General features: G+C 42.9%; 1 protein-coding gene and 1 non-coding gene across 2 annotated transcripts; one reads left to right on the top strand and one right to left on the bottom strand.

Annotated features, from left to right (window-relative positions):
- Window positions 1-13201: 13201 nt before the first annotated feature.
- TRNAS-UGA lies at window positions 13202-13283 on the bottom strand. The gene has a single exon. It is a non-coding gene; the product is annotated as a tRNA-Ser (tRNA).
- Window positions 13284-18642: 5359 nt separating this feature from the next.
- LOC122661089 (putative wall-associated receptor kinase-like 16) lies at window positions 18643-22254 on the top strand. The gene is made up of 3 exons (XM_043856405.1): window positions 18643-19471; window positions 20508-20684; window positions 20931-22254. The coding sequence occupies exons 1-3, from the start codon at window positions 18754-18756 to the stop codon at window positions 22118-22120; spliced, it is 2085 nt and encodes a 694-aa protein (XP_043712340.1). The 5' UTR covers window positions 18643-18753; the 3' UTR covers window positions 22121-22254.
- The last annotated feature ends 642 nt before the right edge of the window (window positions 22255-22896 follow it).

Here is a 22896-nt window from a genome sequence, read left to right as displayed (position 1 = left end):
TGGGGATGAAGTGAGCCGTCTTTGTCAATCTTTCAACGACAACCCATATGGTATCGACACCTCTAGGTGTGCGGGGCAACCCAGTGATGAAGTCCATAGTAACATGCTCCCACTTCCACTCTGGAACAGGCAATGACTGTAAGAGGCCATGAGGTCGCTGTCTGTCCGCCTTCACCTGCTGACAAGTAAGACATTTTGCCATATACTCGGCCACATCCCTCTTCATTCCACTCCACTAGTAATATTCCTTCAGATCTCTATACATCTTCGTACTACCTGGATGAATAGAATAAGGAGAGTCATGGGCTTCAGCTAACACTTCCTTCCTCAACTGAGGGTCACTAGGAACACATAAGCGATGTCTAAACATAAGAACACCACTCTCTGTTAAAGTAAAGTCTAGTTCCCGCTGCGTGTCTCCCTTGATAGCCTCAATAATCTTTTGAAACTCCTCATCAGAAGCCTGGGCTGACTAGATTCGCCCTACTAGTGTTGATTGTATTGATAAAGCTGACAGAGATAAGGTAACACCATCAACCAGTAATTCTAGGTCCATTCTTCTAGCTTCCTCAATGAGTTTCTCACTGATTGCCAATGATGCCAGTGACACGGACTGAGATTTTTGGCTCAGCGCATCAGCTACTACATTTGCCTTGCCGGGGTGGTAATGGATAGTACAATCATAATCTTTCAATAACTCCAACCACCGTCGCTGCCTCATATTGAGTTCCTTCTGTGTAAAGAAGTATTTGAGGCTCTTGTGATCACTGTATATTTCGCTCTTTTCACCATATAAATAATGTCTCCAGATTTTCAGAGCGAAAACCACAGCGGCAAGCTCCAAATCATGGGTCAGGTAATTCTTCTCATAGTCCTTCAGTTGCCGAGAAGCATACGCCACAACCTTTCCATCTTGCATTAGGACACAACCTAAGCCCATTTTAGATGCATCACTGTAGACTACCATCCCTCCAGTACCATTAGGAATGGTAAGTACTGGAGCGGAAACCAGCCTCTGCTTGAGCTCCTGGAAGCTCTTTTCACAGCTATCAGACCACTGGAACTTCACCCCCTTTCGGGTTAGTCGTGTCATGGGAGCGGAGAGCCTTGAGAAGTTCTCAATAAATCTCCTGTAATAGCCAGCTAGTCCCAGGAAACTACGAATGTCTGCCACACTCTTGGGTGTCGCCCAGTCAACTACTGACTTCACCTTGCCAGGGACAACCTCTATACCCTTGCCAGAAACCAAGTGTCCCAGAAATGCCACCTGTTGTAGCCAAAACTCACACTTACTGAATTTGGCGTACAACTGCTTCTCCCTTAAGCGTTGCAATACTAGGCGAAGATGGTCTGCATGCTCCTCCTCGCTCTTGGAATAGACCAAGATGTCATCAATGAAGATAATGACATACTTGTCTAGAACATCATGGAACACCCGGTTCATCAACTCCATAAAGGCGGCCGGGGCGTTGGTCAACCCGAAGGACATGACCAAGAACTCATAATGACCATAGCGAGATCTGAATGCTGTCTTGCTGATATCACTATCTCTGATCTTTAACTGATGGTACCCTGACCGGAGATCAATCTTCGAGAACACCTTAGCACCCTGTAGTTGATCGAATAAGTCATCGATCCTAGGCAAAGGATACCGGTTTTTTATTGTCAATTTGTTTAACTCACGGTAGTCAATGCACAGACGCATACTACCGTCCTTCTTTTTCACAAACAACACAGGTGCTCCCCAAGAAGATACACTGGGTCTAATAAAACCCTTCTTCAACAGGTCATTCAACTGCTCTTGTAGCTCCTTCAACTCAGTTGGGGCCATCCTGTAAGGTGCCTTGGATACTGGGGCTACACCAGGAATCAAATCTATCATGAACTCTGTCTCGCGATCTGGTGGTAACCGCGTTAGATCCTCAGGAAAGACATCTGAAAAGTCTTTCACCACACACAACTCTTCCAAAGGCCTGACTTTGGCTTCAGTATCTATCACAGATGCCAGATAACACTGACATCCCTCTGCCAACAACTTTTGTACTTGGAGGGTAGAGATAATAACTTTCTTGGGTCTCTCCCGCCCAGTACCCATAAACACAAACTCTTCACCTTCAGCTGGTTTGAACAGAACCTTCCTCTCTGAACAGATTAGACTGGCCTTGTGAGTTGATAGCCAATCCATTCCCAAAATCACATCAAAGTCTTTCATATCCAGCAGTACTAAACTTGCTTCGAGCCCATGACCACACACATGTACAGGGCAAGGACCGCAAACTGAGTCAAGTTCAACCTTGCTACCCGTTGGTGTACTAACTATCAATTTCTAGGCCATTTGCTTTGGTTCGACAGGTATCTTCTTAGCAAAACTAGGGGACACAAAAGAATGTGATGCCCCTGAATCAAACAAAGCATAAGCAGGCTGAGAGAAAATAAGAACCACACCTGACAAGCAACAGACAGCCAATCATAGAAACAAAAGCTATAAATATGCACATCTTAAGAGAGAGTGCATTACCTGTAATAACACTAGGATCGGCTTGGGCCTCTTCATTTGTCACAGAATACACTCGACCTTGAGATCTATGGGCCAGAGTAGGAAGAAGAGAACGCACAACTGCCTTGGCTTGGGGTGCCTTTTGTGTAGCTGCACCTGGACGACCTGTCATCCAAGGATGAGGACAGTCTCGAACCATATGCCCGGACTCCTTGCAATTGTAACATATAAGAGTCTGGGAACCATAGTGAGGAGTCGATGTAGGCCTGGGTGCTTGCATCGCATCTGACCTACGGGACTGGACCGGAAAAGCAGTAATGTAGGATCCTCTCTTTTGGAATTTTGTGGATCCCTTAGGCTCATGAGAGGTCATGGGTCTTTTACCAGCCTGAATGGCCCTGTAGTTCTCTCTCTGCTGGTCCTCAATCACCTTAGCGGCCTGGACCGTCTCAGCATAAGTAGGGTACTTGTGTAGCACCACAGAAGTACTAATGCTAGGTCTAAGCCCCTTCTCAAACTTCCTAGCCTTCACATCCTCGGCCTTCATGTGCACCGGGGTGAAGTAAAATAGCTCCTCAAAAGCTTGCTAGTACTCAAGGACCGATTTGGATCCTTGAAAGAAGCTCATAAACTCAGACTCCTTCTTATCATGGAAGTTCTGAGGGAAAAATTTTTTGAAGAAAACTTCTTTGAATTGAGCCCAAGTTGGCTCTGGGTGAGTTGCCCAAAAATGGTCTTTAGAGGAGAGCCACCAAGCATCAGAATCACCCCGGAGCTGGTAGGTAGCACACCGGATCTTGTCCGTGTCATTGCACTATATCACTTCAAAGATCCTCTCAAGGTCCCTTATAAATGTTGCCGGGAAAAAGGAATCATGGGCCATCTTGTAGAAGGTTGGAGGTCGATGTTTCTGAAATCTTTTCGATAGCCTAGCAGCATCTACCCAAGCCGAAGCCACCGCTTGGACTGGAGGAGCCACTGAAGTGGGAGGTAGAGTAGGTGTTAGCACCTCTTGTGCCAAAGAAATTCCCGCGATAGTAGGAGCCAAGGGAACATTAGGTGTGACAGAACCCACAGGGGCAGGTGGGGGAGGATTGACTTGCACAGGAGGGGGCACTGGCTGCCTTTCCTTAACAAAGTCTTGGAACATAGCAGTCATATTTTGCATAAATTGGCGCTGCTCTTGTTGCGCCTCCCTATGCTCTCGTTCCATGGATTGCAACCTATTGCTCAATAAGGCGGCGACATCCGCGTTATTATTAACTGGCGGTGCTACCGGTAAAAGCGTATTCGAAGCCTCGCCGGCTTCCTCCCTAGTAGGGGAACGGTTGGCATTGGACAACGTGTTAACCATGGTAAACACCTGGTTACAGTCAACACCCACAGTTATGGGCACAATAGCAATCATAGGCAATCAACCATAAAATTGCTTTACAAAGGTAGCCATAGGCCATAAGAAGGGTAAGGGAAACAATAATGAGGGTAATAAGCAATAGAAACAAGTCGGTTAAGCAAAACAGGGTCAAAAACTCTTTCTGGCCAGGGTGGTTTCACTTAATTCTCAAAACCGCAGGTAAATCCGACTTTAACAGAACCCAGAAAATAGCTTCTGTTAAGTGCAGATTCACAGGTGGTTTCACTTAACTAAAACCATAGGTAAAACCACATGGCCCAAAACTTAAAATTTAAAAACCCGCGACTTAAAGGGTTACTATTCTATTTTCAAAACACCTTTGAAAGGCTTTAGAGAACCTTAGGAGCAACCATAGCCTCTCTCTCCACCATTTCTTGGTAGATTTTGGTACTCAAATCACTCCACCACAGCACTCGATCGATTTCAGGTATGGTCTCTTCCTTTTCTATCGATCCCTCTCTCTCTCCCATTGATTTCTCTCATGGAGAAGCCCCAATATGGGTTTTCTGGTTTATGGAAACTTGGGGTTTCACTTCTTTTTGTAAGATAGACTGTTTATAGCCCAATCTTAATTGATCTCACATCATATGCAACCTATATGAGGCATCTCCCACGATTTTGCACCTACATTAGGGATTTGGGTTGGGTTTTGGAGAAATCCCAAACCCTATCCGAAAATTCCTTTTCTTTTTGCCCCAAATGAAATCGGTTTTGTTATGTAGTATCAATTTGCACTTATTTGGGGTTGTCACTATCATCTTCACTTTGTTTTCCATTACTCAAATTCCCAACCCCAAGTCTGGACCGAAATTTTTTTTTTTTGTCAAATCTGAATCGATTTTTGCTCTATATATGCTTAGTTTCCTCTAATTTAGTTGCCTCAAGACATAATTACTTATTTATCATGATGTAAACTCCAAGCACCACATTTGAAAATTTCCTTTGAAATTTCGAGCATGCTTTATACCAATAAATCCATATATATAAATATATACTTTTTTTTCTTCTTGTTTGGTCTTGTTGTTTTGTATGAGATATAACCATAGATCTTTGTTATCTACCAAATCACCCCCACAATGGCCATGCATTTCCTATTTTCCTAGCATCTTAGGCCATAGATTGATAGAAATCTGAACTTTCAAATTTAAAATCCTGCTGTAATTTAGTTACTTGAAAAGGGAAAATCGAGGACTAAAATTTAAGCTTCATTTTCCTTACTTTATTCATTTGTTCATGCCTTAGCATTCAATATATTAACCTGCTATACATGTTTGGTTTTGGCTGCAGGTTAACAAAATTCATGGCCCCTAGGACACGTCGTGCACAGGCTGAACAAGCTGCACCTAGAGTTTTGGATCCACTGTGGTTTCGAGACATAGAGAAACAGGGGCTTTACCGAGACTACTTCCGCCTCAAGAGTATCGTGGAAGGACAAGATGTAGTATTGGAAGACCTCAAAGCCTACAAGGTGGGGCCAAGATTTGATGCATTGGGGTGGACCAACCTCCTCAATCTCCCAGAACCATTTTACCCCAAGCTCATCCGTCACTTTTACTCCAATCTGGTCACCGAGAATTTGGGCACAAGAGACTATAGAATTATCTCATATGTCAAGGGAGTTACTATAACTTTCACAGCAGCAGACAATAGCGGTGTATCCTAAATGTGGGTGTTTGGGGAGAGAAGACCTATAGTGCACCGGGAAAGAGCCCTTACTCCTTCCTCAAGCGGGAGGCTTACATAGGACTATACAAGGAGCTTACCCACGGGGCATTTGAGAAGAAGGTGCCTGAAACTTCATTTGCTACGTCTCCAAGGATACTGAGCCGAATTGTTCAGCACAACATCGTGCCCATAGCAGGTCACCGCACCATGCCTTCTATCTTTGTGGGGTATGTGGCCTATCATCTTTACAAGGGCATACCAATCTGCCTACCCTACATCATTATGCGCACCATGGCTCATGTTGGGGAGAATCCTAAGAAGAACTTAGATTTACCTTATGGGAGGCTGCTTACAACTATCTTTCTACACTTCAGGGTTGACTTGAGCGGGGATGATCAAGACTTAACTGAAGATCCACCTCTAGATCACGATGCAGTGGCGAGGATACAGATTGCAGTTGACACATACAGTGATGGGGAGCCAATTCCCCAAGCAGAGGGTTACGGGCTTGAGCCTTAGGTACCGGAGCCTCCTCCTCAGCCAGCTGCACACGTGGCCTCGACATCAGGCACTGCTCCAGGAGGGTCAGACATAGACAGGATTCTTGCGGCCTTGGGTCAGATGAGCACTAACATGACTCAGGGCTTCGTTGGTGTAAATGCCCGACTAGATGTATCTGACCAGCACGTCGAGAACCTCGAGAGGCAGGTGCATGACATACATTCCTATCTTCATGATGAAGGGACCGATGATGAGTCAGACAACGATGATGAGATGGACTTATAGACTCTCAGCCCTTTCTAGCATGTTTCTCCTTGGAACTTCCAGTTATTAGCCTTACTATTTAGCATTTTCTTTTTCTTCCCTGGTTGTAAGAACTCGCAGTTATCACTTCAGTTGAACTTCTGTAATTCCCCTTTTTGGACTTGTGAACCATGTACTAAACAGCTGAAAGAATCAAGGAATATATATATACATATGTCTTTTCCTTCTACCATTATTCTTATTATTCACTATTGTCACCGGCTTTCACCCTGACTTGTCTTCTCCCTAAAGTACACACACATTCCAATTATTCTTGTTGAAGGCTTTTAAATTAGACCCTAGTTGTATAGAGTAAATCATAAGTCCGCAAGACTGTGGCTGGTGCAGAGCATCACGCTCTGATACCACGCTGTTACGCCCCTATTCCAGACAAGGAATATAATATCATATAAAGGGTGACTAGGATGACGCGCGTCATCCTACTAAACCGCCCGGATCACTGACACAGTGTCCCAACGCACAGTCATAACCAATATTAACACAATATAATATCAGAATGCGGGAAAAAAGAATATTACATTCCAAAGATCAGTAGTATTGCGGAAGCGTATAAAATCAAATAGTTACAAGATGTTCAAAGGCTAGATGATAATTACAGTAGTTAGTTACATTTCTAATGACCATTTAATAACTATCAAAAGGGTATAACAGTAAATGTTTCAACATGGGCCTAAGCCCCAAAAGTAAATAAAAAAGGGACCAAGTCCCGAATATCCTCACGGCTCATAGGCGCAATCATCACAAGGACAACCATCACCATGTTCCTCGAACACAGCTTCCGGCTCTACCTCACCAATCTCATCGTATCCCGAGAGCTGAACTCCAAGTCCCGCGAGATATCCATCACTTGCATCATAATCTAAAAAGTGTGCGCACGAGGGGGTTAGCTCCATTGAGCCAGTGAGGGGATGGGTATGCACAAACACGCAATTCACATAGTCCAATGATGCATGCACATGTTAATTCTATTTTTTCACCTAATAAACAACTAAGTCAATGGTATATACTACTGTGACAACTCGGGAGACACTGTGGGTCACTTAACTTATCGCCACAATGAAACCTCAATTGTCACCTGGGACCTACGCCGATCGAAGCCTCCAAGATCACTCAGTGGCAAACCCCTGATAACCAATACTACCATGACTGGCCTCTCCCACCTCCACAGAATGCGGTGTACTAATTACCCAACACCTAAACCCCTGTTGGTAAGGGTCGTAGCATAAGGGTGTGAAATCCTAGCCGCAGATATACTACATGCAAGTCCTATCGTCCCGAGAGGTAATCCGGGCGCATCAACTTTTCATCTGGTTTAGTGCCCGGTTACCAGCACGGCACGGCGCATACAGTTTAACATAACATTCAACATAATTACTTCATAAATGTATATAGTATCCGGGGTTCCGGCACCGGCACCCACCGGCACCGAGACCCATCAAAGTAAAGCATCTCCAATCCACATTATAACAATCATATATAAAAGTATGCAATATGCGCAAGCATGCTTAATAATTTATAATGAGGACATAATATACAATGCAATAATGATATCAATCCCAAACAACCAAACCCACTCACCGTATGTGTTATGTCTCAAGTTATGGGTTGTCGCCGAGGTTAAGTAACATGTTGTAAGAAAAGGAAAATACAACCTAATGGAAAAGTGGAAACAGGGTTAATTATATAAAAGGGAAGAATCCCCAAAAGATACCCCATAATTTAGCTAAGTTTAAGGTTTTAGAGACAGGGTGGTTTTATGGGTGGTTTCGTGCCCAAAACCTGAATCCACATGTAAATCCTAGCTAACCAGGGGCTTAGGAAGGTCTCTGCCCAGTGTGGTTTTATAGGTGATTTGTCTCAGAACATGAAACCACACCTAAAACCGACTTTAACAGAGCTTTCTCAGGAGGGTGGTTTTAGGGTGGTTTCTCGTAGGTACTGAAACCGTATGTAAAAGCACATACCTGTAGAACCAAAAATGGAAAGGTTTCTCATTAGGGGTTTCTTCCCCAAGGGGTTTGAGGGTAAGGAGGCTTCAAGAAAGCTTCCCCCTAAGTTTAGTAGGGTCCTATGACCTCATTAGGTCCATGTAATCCCAAGAACTCAAGAGGACAAGCAACAAGAATCCTATTTTAGGGCATAATAGGGTAGAAACCCTAAGCCTTTCGATTGGAGAGGGATTGTGAGCTTTAGGACTGGCCATGGAGTGAAATAGCTCCACAATAATTACAGCCAAGGGTTCCAATCGACCTTTGGGTTCAAAGACAACCCTAGACCGATTCTCTCCCATTTCTCCAAATCCCAAATCAAAATAAAAGAAGGAAGACAGCTTTAATGGCTTACCTACCTTAAGGGAGAAGCTCCACGTTGAGGCTTCAAGAGGTGGGGTTTCTAACCTCCCACTAAGCTGCTGCACTCTTCTCCCTCCTTCTCTCCTTCCTCTTTACTCCTCCACGTTTAGGGTAGATGAGAATGATGAAGGAGAAGTAAATGTTCTGTCTCTCCCCCTTGGACTTATTTATAATAAGTGGGTATTTGGGTACCTCAAGTCAAATGGGTCATGAGGGCCTACTGGGTTGACCCATTAGTTCTATGTGGGTAAGTGAATGGAATAACCTATCCTTGGGTCAATAGGTTAAATGGGCCTTTAGTGAAATGGGCCATATAAGTTAAATGACTTCTTAAGTTAAATGGGCCTGCCCACAAGCTTTAAGTAGGAAAAAACCCACTTTAAGATGGGTTCACATGAGATGGGTATAAGTCCTCAACAAGGGATCCGAAATTAAAATATTCCCTTCTCACATGAAATAGCTCGAGCGGTTCAGGCCTTGACCCGTACTTCGAGGTCACCAAGGAAAGAATAAATAATAAAACTTGAGGGCTAGAACTTACTTTTCCCCTGTCATGGTTTATCACCCATGACCCCGAATAGCTTGGCTACCGCATTGCCAAGCTCATCACCGAATAAAGTGTCCAACTGAGGCGACGGTCCAGGATGCTCTCTCCTAAACTCCTCGCTTCCCGGGCTGGTACTTGGAGGATAGTCAACGAAGTCGCCGTCAACAAACTTTCCCCATTGGCGGTTGAGGAACCTTTCCTCTACAGGTAAACCCGTACTGTGGTCAATGATTTTGTAACTAGGTTTGACCATCATGGAGAACAGGTCACCAACATACATGGCAGCGGTATCTACACGTCACGAGAAGGAATAATATTTAATTATCTCCTGGGGTACGGGTATAACAAGCGTACTCCTTCGATTGGAGATAGTCGTTGATCGCCTCATCCCGAGCCAGGGCTAGGTCCTCCTTGGCCTCCTCCCTCGCCTCGATGAGCTGAGCCTGCAGAGCCTGGACCTTCTCTTTCTGCCTGATCACCTAGGCCTTAGAGCTCTTCGCTTTGGTCTCGGGAGCAGTAAGCTTCTCTTGGGTCTCCCGATGCCTCTGAACGGCATCTTGGGCATCCTAGTAGGCTTTCTTGCATTGGACGCCCAAGGAGTAGTTCTTGATCAAGAGCCGCTCAAAATGAAGCATGGTCTCCACTGCCTTGGCGAAGCCCTGCAAAAAAGCATTAGAACAAAAGTCAGGATAGGTTACACAGGTCGGACCTGATTACAAGAGCTGACCAGGAAACTTACCATGTTGAAATCCTGAAATAGGGTGGAGAGGAGCTCGGGGTCAGACATCTCCTTGAGCTTCTCCCTGTCGGCTGGAAGCCAACCTGCATCCAGCCATTCCTTGGCATGGGCTGCCGACGTCAACGCCGAGTCCCCCGAAAAGAGGCGCTAGGTCGGCCTCACTGGAATGTTACTGGCCGAGGCCCTCCCCAAGACATATCGGGAGATGTTGGGGGGTGAGGCCACGGGCGGAAGGCCACCACTCGTCAGATTGATCGAGAGCTTCTGACGCTTGGTATCTTTCGGCGGGCTCCTCTAGCCTTTTCGGCCCTTCCCTTTCCTCGGAGACCCCGCTGGGCCCGTACTCTTCTCGGCCTCAAGATCGACCACAGCGTCTGGTGGGCTCGGCAACACGACCTTGCCCTTGGGGGCCTTGGAGGACTCGCCCTGAGACTTATTCTCAACGTTTTTCTTCCTTCGGTCCCAAGGGTCTCGGCCCTTAACCGAGCTATATCCATAGGGGGAATATGGCAGACCACTGCAAGAGAAACCAGACGTAAAAAATCAATTAAAAAAGAAAAGAAGACTAAGTGAAGAGGTCAGCTCGGGCGACAGAAACGGGCTCGGCTCGGGCTCCTACCAGGGGTCATGTGCCACCTTTAAAGAAACCCCTCATCGTGCAGCTGAAGGACATCGAAGGGCGGACGCTGGAGGATCAAGTCAAGCGAGGTCAGCTCATTCTCGGTCAGGGGCAGTACCCTATTGACGTAGTTCAAGTTGATCTCCTTCCACTCGGTTCGGAGAGGGCTGTTTGGAATGGAAGCAAAGAAAAAATGAGGCTTCCAATACTTATTGAAGGTCGGCATGCTGACCAAAAACTTATGGCTTCCCAGGGCCGCAATCTTCCCAGATCGGCGGCTGAAATAGTACCACCCCTTCTCTGGAGACTTCTTCAAGAAAAAGAGCCGAGAAAAAAGCGCCACGCTTGCACCTCGGCCCATCTCACAAAATAGGGCGTAGAAGCCGTACACGGCTAGCCAAGAGTTCGGCACTAGCTGACTTGGGGACAGGTGGAAGTGGTCCAAATCTGGTCCTCCAAGCCGAGGATGGGGAGCCTGAACGCGTACTTGAAAGGCGTCTCATACAAAGCCACCTCACCGGGCCTGATGAAGCAGGCCATCTCCCCGGGGTTGGGAGCTCGGAGCTGGATGTCCTCGGGGATAGCATAGGTCGTCCTGAGATAGTCAAGGTCGGCATCTGTGATCATGCTCAGGACGGTACCGGCACTCCCTTCCTCGGGGGTGGGGGCGTCAGCGGACGAACTGACCGAACCAGCCCCCACTTCTGAAGAATCGCCCTCACTTGACTCCTCATCATCGGACGAGGACGATCCAGAGTTCTCAGCTCGGTCCCTGGCGATTGGTTGGGCCGCGAGGCCGGACTCCAGGAGCAACGGAGGCTCGGCAGCCTGGCCCTGACGAGGCTCCACTACATCGAGCTCGTCCGAGGTCGAGCCCAACAAGTCTATGGTGGGAGGACGAGCTGGGAGCTCTCGGCTCGGACTCGCGCCCTCTGTCGCCCCGGCGAGCAGCTCGCCCATGTAACAACTACCAACTGACATATGGGGCGGAGAGGACTTACTGGTTGATGAAGAGCTGAAGATGAGCCAAACACAAAGAAAACAAAGGCCGAGCTGATCACGAACCAGAAAGTACCGAACACTGCAGGGTTGAGAAATCCGAGCTTGCCGAGAAGTCAATAACCTGGAGCAGTGAAGAATGAACAGTTAGGAGTCACCTATTTATAACTCTTGGGTTGGATTGATCCAACGGCCAAGGAGAGCTCAGCATAATTCAACGGTCCAGATCAAAAGACGTTTCGAATTCCCGAGCCTGCCATAATGACTTTGCTGACGTGGCACTGACGCCCAACCGTCAGACCGTGCAACGTCAAATCCACGGCAAAGAATAAGCTCGGCTCGGCCGTAAAAATCTTTCAGACAAGCAGACCTGGAAACTTCACTCATCAATGCCGAGACGACCCCTGATGAGTAGGGGGGCCTGTGATGAGGCATAAAACACCCCGCCAATCAGAGGCTGCCACGTGGCCAACCTGAGGTCAATCCAAGAACCGAACTAAGCTGAGCAGGAAACCGGGCTGACCCGGTCTCCGATAGGTCACCTGACAGAGCCGAGCTCACACAAGTCAGTTGGGGCTGAGATCGAGCTCTGAGCCGAGTTCACACAAGTCAGCCATAAACTCCTGGCCGAGACCAACCTTACAGGCCGACCTCCTAGGCCGACCTTTCAGGCCGACCTCACAGGCCGACCTCCCAGGCCGAGGTGACTGCCAAGAACGACCTCCTAGGCCGACCTCCGAGGCCGAGCCCTCCTCCACAGAAGCTACCATAGCGCCCCACCGGGGATCGCGGGGCCACGTCAGCACATCCCGAGAATCATGGGATGGGGATTGAGCCACGATCCCAGTGCAATACGAAATCACACTCTACATGGACTCTTACCTTAACAAGAGCCCGACCCCGAAAATAGCTCTCCACTCCACTCTATGCGAGAGAGCCTTCCGAAAGAAGGATTCCTACCATACTAGGACTCTCCCAACCGCCTCATCTCATCCTCACTCTATAAATACCCAGGTATGGAGCACCATTCCCCAGCTTGCTTTCACTAGGCAGTTACGCTGTTGCATTGGAGACTTGACTTGAGCGTCCGAGAGTCCTTGGCTGGAGCCACACCGGCTCTCTTGTGCTCATCGCTTGATTTTTGTAGGCTCATCCGTGGGCGAACCGAGCATCGGAGGTTTTCACCCGCAACAAGATACTCCAAAATATCCTTCTGATACTCATTCCCGCCCCTCGGTGAATGGACCGTGGGTGGAGGAAACTAAGTCGGTCATAATAAGTTAAGGAGAAAAGTTCTTTGTGGAAGACACAAGGCCATGTATAGAGGCCCTAGACACAATGGGAGGGTAAAATGACAGTCCCAGCCCCCATGAAAGGCGAAAACACCCCCAAGATGCCAAGGCACTCTCATTGGCTGCACATGGGCCCTGCTCTCCCCCATAAGACCAAAAATGTCAAAGGTTGAAACCAAATTCCCTCTTCAGCATTATGAGCCTGTCTAGATGGTACTAATCGAATTATGCTAATATAACAAAAACAAAACTCCGTCGACAGCAGGGTTCGAACCTGCGCGGGCGAAGCCCAACAGATTTCAAGTCTGTCTCCTTAACCACTCGGACATATCGACGAGATGACTATAACCACTTTTTTCTATTTAATAAAGAATAATTTCTACATCACGTTCTAATGTTTCATAGGAACACATTCCCCGGAATATTTTATTGTCACGTTCTGATTTCTAATTTCCATAGGAGGTTGGTTTTTTTTCACGCACTAATTCAAGGTGTGGTTTTACCGAAAAAAAAAAATAAAAAATCAAGGAATGGGACCTTAATTTTATATCGTTATGTTCTTGAGATAATCTAAAGGGTCGAGTCTTCCTCCACCCAAGGTGAATGGGATCCCAATATCTCATATACCATGGGGCTGGAGTAGAGGAGGTATCGGGAGGGTATTTTGGGAATATACTAAAATCTCTTTAAATACTAATAGAAAAACACTCGTATATCTAGGCATAGGCAACGCATAATATTCAGACAACCCTTTTTTTGTATGAAAGTGTAATCACACAAACCATACACCAATCCCAAAAGGTTAACTGACTTTTAAGACCGTAGAATGGCGGATATATAATCAGACAACCCTTTCCCCAATAGTAAATGGAGATATTCCTCAACCAAAAAAAAATAAAAAAATAGAGATATTCCATCGGATCAGGATCGTCTCCCAAGAGCCCAGCATCCAAAGGACATCCAACGATTAAATTATACCGCACACATCTCAACGCACATCTAAAGATATGTATATGGCATAGCCCAACGGCTGGCAGCACCTGGGCGTGGTGGGCTCACTGGAGACGAGCTAGATTCTAGTCTATAATGCCTTCTCTTTTTCACAATGTTTGCACCGAGTATACCTATTTCTCAACGAGTAGAGGATACAGCGTCACGTCACCCTTAAGAGGACCATTTAAAGTATTGACGGTTTGACATATTCTAATTTCCACAATTTCCAAAGCAGTTAATTAGAAAAGTTATGACAAGTTGGAGTCCACATCATCTCCAGTGACATTTAACCAAAAGAAAAGAGAAGGTCTACTTGTCTCACAAGTACGCGCTTGGTTCATCTCACTTGACTTTTGAGATAATGGATCATCTGCATGCAACAATAGGTGAACGTACATCTTAAGATCAATCACATTTTAATTTTGTTTTCATAAAAACTCTCCTCCTTTTGTAAATGACAAAAATAAGATAATATTTACAAAAATAGGATAAGTGGGTGGTTCTCACATGTACTATATTCCTATTGATACGTACAGAAGAACCAAACTCTACTTTTGATGGGTTTTTAAAGTAAGAAAGATAAGTGTTGAATGCTAATCATAGAGTAGTGCTCCAGGAAGTAAGGTTGTCAAAACCTACCTTGAATCGGTAAGATCGATAGAAATTGATTGAAAAAACTTAGATCAAACTGAAGTTTCTTAATGGTCTGGTTTTGGTCTCACTCATTTCGAGACCAAAATCAATTCAGCCTGACAAAACCAGGCCAAACCAATCGTTTGACACCCCTAGCAAAAAGTTTAGTTCTTTTGCATGTATGTTGATATACACATATATTTCAAAGGTCAACACAACACCTGTCCCTTTTGTGTTCATAAATATCGATATCTTTCAATCCACAGGTTCAATTTGATATACACATATAGTCAGGATTATTTATTACGGAATCTTTCTATCGTAAATTTCAAATAACGATATCTTTCAATCTGCAAGTTCAATTTTCACGGGTTAGGGTCATTGGAAACATCTAGACATGTACTATTCAATGATTTAAGAATTGAGTAGAGAATTAGCCAAGAATAAGTTCAAAAGTGGGTCTCCAGTTTCATCATGTTGATTAACAATAAATTGTATAAAGCAATGGCTGAATCAATCCGGTTTTTATACCATTTTATAGGATATGGTCTATAATGATAAAATGTACTGGCATGACCATTCTAAAATATGTGGAGGTTATATCCACTACAAGGGCATTTTAGTCATTTTTTAAGAGAACCCTGCATATTTTTTGAGACTTGAGATTTTTAATGAGAATCTAAGAAACTCTAGTTAGCACTATTGACACAATTCCCTATAGACACCTTATTTTGTCAGAGTAGATTAGGCAATGATGAAACCAATTAATATTGTTCCGAAGAAGCATAGAACCCATTATTTATAGCCCAGGTTGGGGAAGCTTGTATTCTAACAATTATGCGTTCAACACATTTCAATGAATAAATTATTTTATACAAAAAAAAAGTTTTATTTAGCTTTGCTAGTTCCCATGAAATGACATAATTGCTTTCCAATACTGAATGATACCATTTTGCCACACTTTATTGGTGCACGCCTTTAAGCCGCTTGCTCAGAATATACTCCCTCAATTACAATCTAAAGAAACCTAATATATATTTAAATGGATTTGAACTTTATAAAGAAAAGGTCAAAGATTTCAGTGTACAAGTGAAACAAAATAGTAGAAAATGTTGGTGAAGTATGAATTACATTATCAAACATTTTAATCTAATCGTAATCGTGGTGACTTATCCCATGTTTGTCATTTGTTAGTTTTGAAGGCCGCCTAGTTTACCAACTCTTTGTTGTTTAAAAAAAGATTGGCCTTGAATTTTTCTACCAATAGTTTTGGTGTACGTACGTGGTTCCATACAGAAATACCCGTCAGTTTGGATAATTATTCATGCCCCCTGCTTTTAAAAAAAATTAACAAATGCACCCATGCCATTAACTTGGGATTAAAGACGTTAAAATTAAGTAAATGTTGACCAATTTACCCTTACTGATAGGATAGAATGAACATTCGATTGTTTAGTTTGAAAATAACCCAATTCATCTTGTATGTGCAAGAATATCTCCAGATGAGATACCTGCAAGTCATATTACCAATCATGACCTAGCGGTAAGCTTGTCTAGAGAAGCTAGGCATCCTCTCGTTCACCGTAAATTGGTATACTCCTCCACCCTCTTCGACTGCAACTTGGAGCAGGTGGATTGAATTTTAGTGGCAGTGCCTTTCATCTCAATCTGCAACTCTTCAATTGGAACCTCTCTGTAAGTGGGACAAAGCTGGGACGAGATGCAGGTCAAACAAAGATGAGAAGAGAGGAGTTGTAGGTCGAATAGAGCTGGGAGGAGAGGAGTTGCAGATCTTAGTAGCAGGCTTTACCTTCCAAGTCATTGGAAGCCATTGGTGGGTTGCTTGAGCTCAAAGACAATAATGGTGGTCACCTTTGAGGTTTAGGGTTTCTCATCAGTTTGTTCTGCTCAACAATGGTTTGTTTGTGCTCAACAAGTGAAATAAAAGAATATCTTATCAGCAAGGTAAATTGATCAACATTTATTTAATTCTAATGTTTTTAGTCCCAAGTTAACAACAAAGGTGCATTTGTTAACTTTTTTAAAAAGTAGGGAGGCATGAGTAATTATCTAAAATTGACAAGTGTTTTTATAATTATGTGATACCTCATGAGAAATACATGTAAATTTCCCTTTTTTTTGTCTGCTTATTGCATGTTTTCTGTTTTCTTTCATCATACCACCGATCATTTTATCCATATTAGTAATCATATTAATACGTATTGGCCAATATGACTGATACATTACCAATACTTAACTCCATTTGTCCCAACATCCCTAAGTTTTCGTCCAGATTTTCTACTGTTTAAATAGTAAATAAGGGATATTCCATAATGTCTCCTCTATTACATCATGATTGCATCAATAAGAGTTGGAAAAAGAAGAACGTTAACTGGTTGTATGGTTCTTAGTCTAGACACAGGATCACGTAATTTACCATTTGCTCCAATGAAATAAAAAAAATCTAATTTTGAACAGATCCTTCTATGTGCATTCTCATTTGGTCCCTACACTGGTGTAGGCACTACTCATTCCGATAGGGTTTTCTTTCCCATAGCAGTATATCTACTTCTCAATCAGCATAGGATATATACAGCGTTACCGAAAAGAGGATCATTCTAGTATTGGTGGTTTGACCTATTCCAACTTCCACAATTTCCTAAAAGTAGTTATTTAGAAGTCTCTCCTTCTTAATCATGACTAGTTGAGGTAGGAGAAAAAATCTACGAGTCTTGGCAAAAGACCAACTCCTCATGAGTTCAAACCACCTTGGGGCCTATCTTTATCCCCTAATTCCACCCCCTCCCTTTTATTATACAAGCTCTTAATCTAAAAAAAATAAAAATCTACTAAGTCTGCTAGATACGCGATTGCTACATGAAGGGTACTTTTGGAAGTTAAAAAGACATGTTGAATATTAATCACACCTGCAGCGTAGCATCTCCCAAAAACTATTGGACGTTGAGGGGTATTAGGGGGTTTGAGTAATTATCCAAAACTGATGGATGTTTTTGTAATTATATGATACCTCCGGGAGGTATATATAAATTTTCCTTTTTTTTTTTTCCCTCTTTTTGCGTTGTGCTTTGTTTTTTGTTTTTTTTTTTTCCCATCCACTGATCATTTTATCCATATTAGTATCATATTAATACGTATTGGCCAATTTGACTGATACATTACCAATACTTCAACTCCATTTGTCCCAACCTCCCTAAGTTTTTCGTCCAGATTTTGTAGTGTTTAAATTGTAAATAAGGGATATTCCATAATGCCTTCTCTATTACGTCATGATTGCATCAATAAGAGTAGGAAAAATAAGAACACTAACTGATTGCGTGATTCTTACGCCTAGACACAAGATCGTGTAATTTTACCATTTAAGTTCCAATGAAATAAAAATTCTAATTTTAAACAGATCCTCCTATGTGCGTTCTCATTGGTCCCCCCATACTGGTGTAAGCACTAATCGACCAGATAGGGTTCTCTTGCCCATAACAGTATATCTACCCCTTGATCAGCAGAGGATATATACAGCGTTACCCATAAGAGGACCATTCAAGTACTGTCGGCTTGACCTATTCCAACTTCCATAATTTCCTAAAAGTAGTTATTTAAAAGTCTTTCCTTCTTAATCATGAATTCATGACTAGTCGTAGAGGCCTGTCAGATACACGATTGCTACATGAAGGGTATTTTTGGAAGTTAAAAAGATTTACGTTTGAATATTAATCATACTTACAGTGGTGAACGGAAAATCTTCACATATATGAGTTATGTGAACGACTCACAGCTGTTCAGATGAAATCCAATCTGTAAGAATATTAATCACACACGTAATGTAGCCGCTCACAAAATCTGTGGTCCCATGCATGCATTAAAGTCAAGAAAACTATGTATTGAAATTCAGCATAGTCTGCTCTTGACCCAGTTGTCCACATGCATCAGTCGTTTCACCTATTTAACAACAAAGTCTTAGACAACAGTTCTCCATAAAAACACAACAGAAGAGAGGACGAGAAGAAAAAAGAAAAAAGATTTCACGGAGGCATCATGGTACGGTTTTTGTTTTTGTTTCTGATTATCATCTTATTATGGGTTAATGTAATTGCATTAACATCCCAACCTTCACTGAACTGTTCACAAATCTGCGGCGATGTGGAAATACCTTTCCCGTTCGGAATGGGTGAAGGATGTTATATGGATACTCAGTACAACATAACCTGCAACACCTCATACAATCCTCCAAAGCCTTTCCTTGGTGATGGTCGCCTTGAGGTTCTTAATATATCATTGGATGCCGAGATTTTGATCGAAGGCCGTCAACAGTACGCTTCCTACTGCCGGAATTCGATTGGATCCAACGATACCTCTTTCAGTTTGAATGTAAGTCCATTCAGATTCTCTGCAAATCGTAGCAGATTTACTGCCATAGGGTGCAATACTATGGCCACCATAAGTGAGCTTCAGGAGCTAGCGTTTGCTAGTGGGTGTTTGTCATTCTGTACTAATCAGACGATTGTGGAAGATGGATCTTGTGATGGTATGGGTTGTTGCCAGAATAATATTCCCAAAGGGCTTCAAGTATTCAATGTGAGCCTCTCAAGTGCTCTTAGCTTCACTGGGACCTGGGAGAACAGCACCTGCAGTTTTGCGTTCATGGCTGCTGAGGACTTGTTCAGCTTCAAAGCATCAGATGTCTTCGAAAGCAGCCTCAACAGGAACAGTATTCCAGTGGCTCTGGATTGGGCGATTGGGAATTTAACGTGTACTGATGAAGCTGCCCATTACAGTTGTGGGCCTTCTAGCCATTGCTCTAACTCCACCAATGGCCCTGGTTATCGATGCTACTGTGATGAGGGCTTTGAGGGGAACCCATACCTATCCATAGGATGCCAAGGTAATTTTCCCTTCATCTTTTTTTTAATGGAATTTTCCTATTTTCTTAAGTAGTTTGTAGTTGTCCACGTGGCATTTCGTCTACCACTTCTTCTCTATCTAGATTAGTTTGAAGTTGTCCACGTGGCATTTCGTCTACCACTTTTTCTCTTTTAGTTCACAAGGTCGCACAGGCTACGGTCCTCTTCAATTATTGATTATCATCTCCATTGGAGAATTTTTTGTTTTTTTGGGTGAAAATCTCCATTTGAGATTAGAAGTCAATAGAATTCATGGCAATCATGTTGACCTTAACAAGGGAACTGTATGTATACGTTTAGGGAGAGGGATAGGTACACCACTCGTCGGTAAGTTAGTGGGTAGCACCAATTGGGGCGCAGGATGGATCATTATAGAGAAGGGGCAGTGGGGTCATTTCAATAGAGGATGACTAAATCAACATGCGTGTTGAGTTTGACTCCCTTATCCTCATGGCCATCCGCACGACTTCTATGCTTTCCATAGGATCTGTTGTTGATTCGATGCACGTGTGTAGGGACGTATGTGCGTGCGTAGGGGGAATAGTCGGGCCGTACCTCATAATTCAAAGTTGGGATTGGACTTAGTTACACCACGCACCTCATAATTGAAAGTTTGGATTGGACTTAGTTGCACCACTAAGTAGAAATTTAGAAATTTAATAATTAAGCTAAGTGGAGGTTGGGTCAAGGTTGGCAAAAAATTGGACAAAGTTTTTCTCCACCAATAAAGGATGTAAGGTTCACCCACCATCCTAGGATTCATAAATCCCATCTAGGATTTTTGTATGTTCCAAAATACCCTTCTGATAACTATTCTTGCCCTCTCCCACCCCTCGATGAATGAGATCCCATGCATTCACTGTGGTTGGAGGGAAACTCGATCCTTACAAACATACATATACTTTCTTCTTCAAAGTTGATTGCAACGTCTAGATGAACTGTTCTACAAATGTTTGGTACGATAACAAACTAATGCTGGTTCTTCCTCTTTTGTTGTTTTTTGGAAATTTGATGAAGACATAAATGAATGCAAGGAAGGATACAACAATTCCTGTGCCATGGAAGCAACGTGCCATAATACCATTGGGAGTTATGAGTGCAAATGTCCAGCTAACCACCACGGTGATGGTCATGAAACTGGAAGCGGTTGTATGGAGAATACTGGAGCTGTTCCAGTGGTTGCTATTATTGGAGGTATTTCTTATTTCATACCAGTACAACTCATCAAATGGGCACTAGAGAGTAAATATATCTAATATGAATTTTAATTTTAGCCAAAACTTTCTGAAATTATGGTCATCAAATATGCCTTTTCATTCCATAGAAACATATAGGCTGTGTTTGGTATGCATTCTTGGATCAACTTAATGGTGAAGATTATTTTCAATAGAGCAAAGACTTAAAAATTAAATAGGCTTCTAAAATGTGATTTTGATTCAGGTACTGGGCTAGGAATTATACTGCTATTTGCTTGTATCTTTTTGGTATACTGGGCAATCAAGAGACAAAGGCTAATCAGGCTCAGAGAAAAATTCTTTGAACAAAATGGAGGTTTGCTACTACGACAACACATAGCTACACATAAAGGTGTTGCAGATATTGCAAAGATCTTCACCATAGATGATATCAAGAAGGCAACCAATAATTTTGATGAGAGACAAATTCTTGGTCAAGGAGGGTATGGTACAGTATATAAAGGAATTCTTTCAGATAACAGAGTAGTAGCTATCAAGAAATCAAAAATAGTGGATCAGGGTCAGATCATTCAATTTATAAACGAAGTTGATATTCTTTCTCAAATCAATCATAGAAATGTGGTTAAGCTCTTGGGTTGTTGTTTAGAAACAGAGGTTCCATTGTTGGTTTATGAATTCATCTCCAGTGGAACCCTCTATGAACACATCCATGAAGAGAATTATGCAACTTCTATTTCTTGGGAGGATCGATTAAGGGTTGCTGCTGAAACTGCTGGAGCACTTGCCTATTTACATTCTGCCCATTCAATTCCAGTTCTTCATAGAGATGTCAAGTCCACAAATATACTACTTGATGATAACTACACTGCTAAAGTATCTGATTTTGGAGCTTCGAGGTTGGCTCCTATGGATCGAATTCAGATGACCACATTAGTTCAAGGGACATATGGGTACTTAGACCCAGAAGGTTTTTACACAGGTCAATTAACTGATAAAAGTGATGTTTATAGTTTTGGTGTAGTTCTTGCTGAACTTTTAACAGGGGAAAATCCAATTTCATCAGAGAGAGCTGAGGAACATAGAAGTCTAGCTATGTATTTTATTTCCTCAATGGCAAATAAGAAGCTTTTTCAGATCCTTGATGATCAGGTTGCCAAAGAGGGAAATAAAGAGCAGTTGTTGGGAGTTGCTAATCTTGTAATGAAATGCTTGAAGATTAAAGGGGAAGAGAGGCCAACAATGAAGGAGGTTGCAGCAGAGCTTGATGCTTTGAGAATGTCTTATGTGCAGCAATGGAAGCAACTTAACCACACGGAGACTGATTACCTGCTAGGTGGGTTAGGTGATCAGCCTTCAAACCTTTGTGTTGGTGAATCAGGTGTCCAAGAAAGTGTGGGAAGCAACTTCATGCTGGCTCTGAAAATCGCTCGTTGATTGTTCAAAGTGAGACACTTAGACACTCATTTAGTAATTCTAGTCTTTATTTTTAGATAAGTTGTTGTTATAATATCAGATATGTACATGAGAGTCATTAATAAAATATCTACTACTCTAAATCAATTAAACTATGTGGGCTTTTTTTTTATGGGATTGTCTTTTATATATAAAGTGTAATTAGAACTTGTAACCTTCTTTTGATTGTCCCTTGTTTCATCTCAAAAATTGTTTTAAATCAAGGGTAAAAGAAGATTTTCAAAATTATTTGAAAAAGAAATCATTATGTCATTCCTAGCAATCGTCATTGTTCATTTAGGTGGAGACAGTGGTGCTGTAGAAATGAACTCACAAGGAAAGGGTGAGGTCGGCGGTCATGGCTTTAGGTTAGGGTTCTTCCTCTTCTTCTAGTTCCTCTGTTATAACCACCATTAATTGAAGCCCGAGATGTACTTCCTTGTTTGCTCGAGAACTTCTTGAATCTTGTGTTGCAAGGGAAGAAGAAGAAGAAGAAGAAGAAGAAGACATTAGTGCTATTTTACGCTACCAAGGGTATATTAGTCCTAAAATTTTTAAATAACACCTACTCTTTGTCATTAGCGGGAACCACTAACGGCCTGAATTAATTAGAAAAGTAGGGGAGGTACGTGTAAATAGTGAAGAAAATTGGATGCATCGATAATTAATCGATACCTCAAGGGAAATACGTATAAATTTCCCCAAAAAAACCGAAGATGTTAAGAAGTGAATTTTGATTTTGAGAAAATTATAAAATT

This window comes from Telopea speciosissima, chromosome 5 (genome assembly GCF_018873765.1).
Source record: "Telopea speciosissima isolate NSW1024214 ecotype Mountain lineage chromosome 5, Tspe_v1, whole genome shotgun sequence".
Classification (NCBI taxonomy): domain Eukaryota; kingdom Viridiplantae; phylum Streptophyta; class Magnoliopsida; order Proteales; family Proteaceae; genus Telopea; species Telopea speciosissima.
This window is presented reverse-complemented; position numbering and strand designations above follow the sequence as displayed.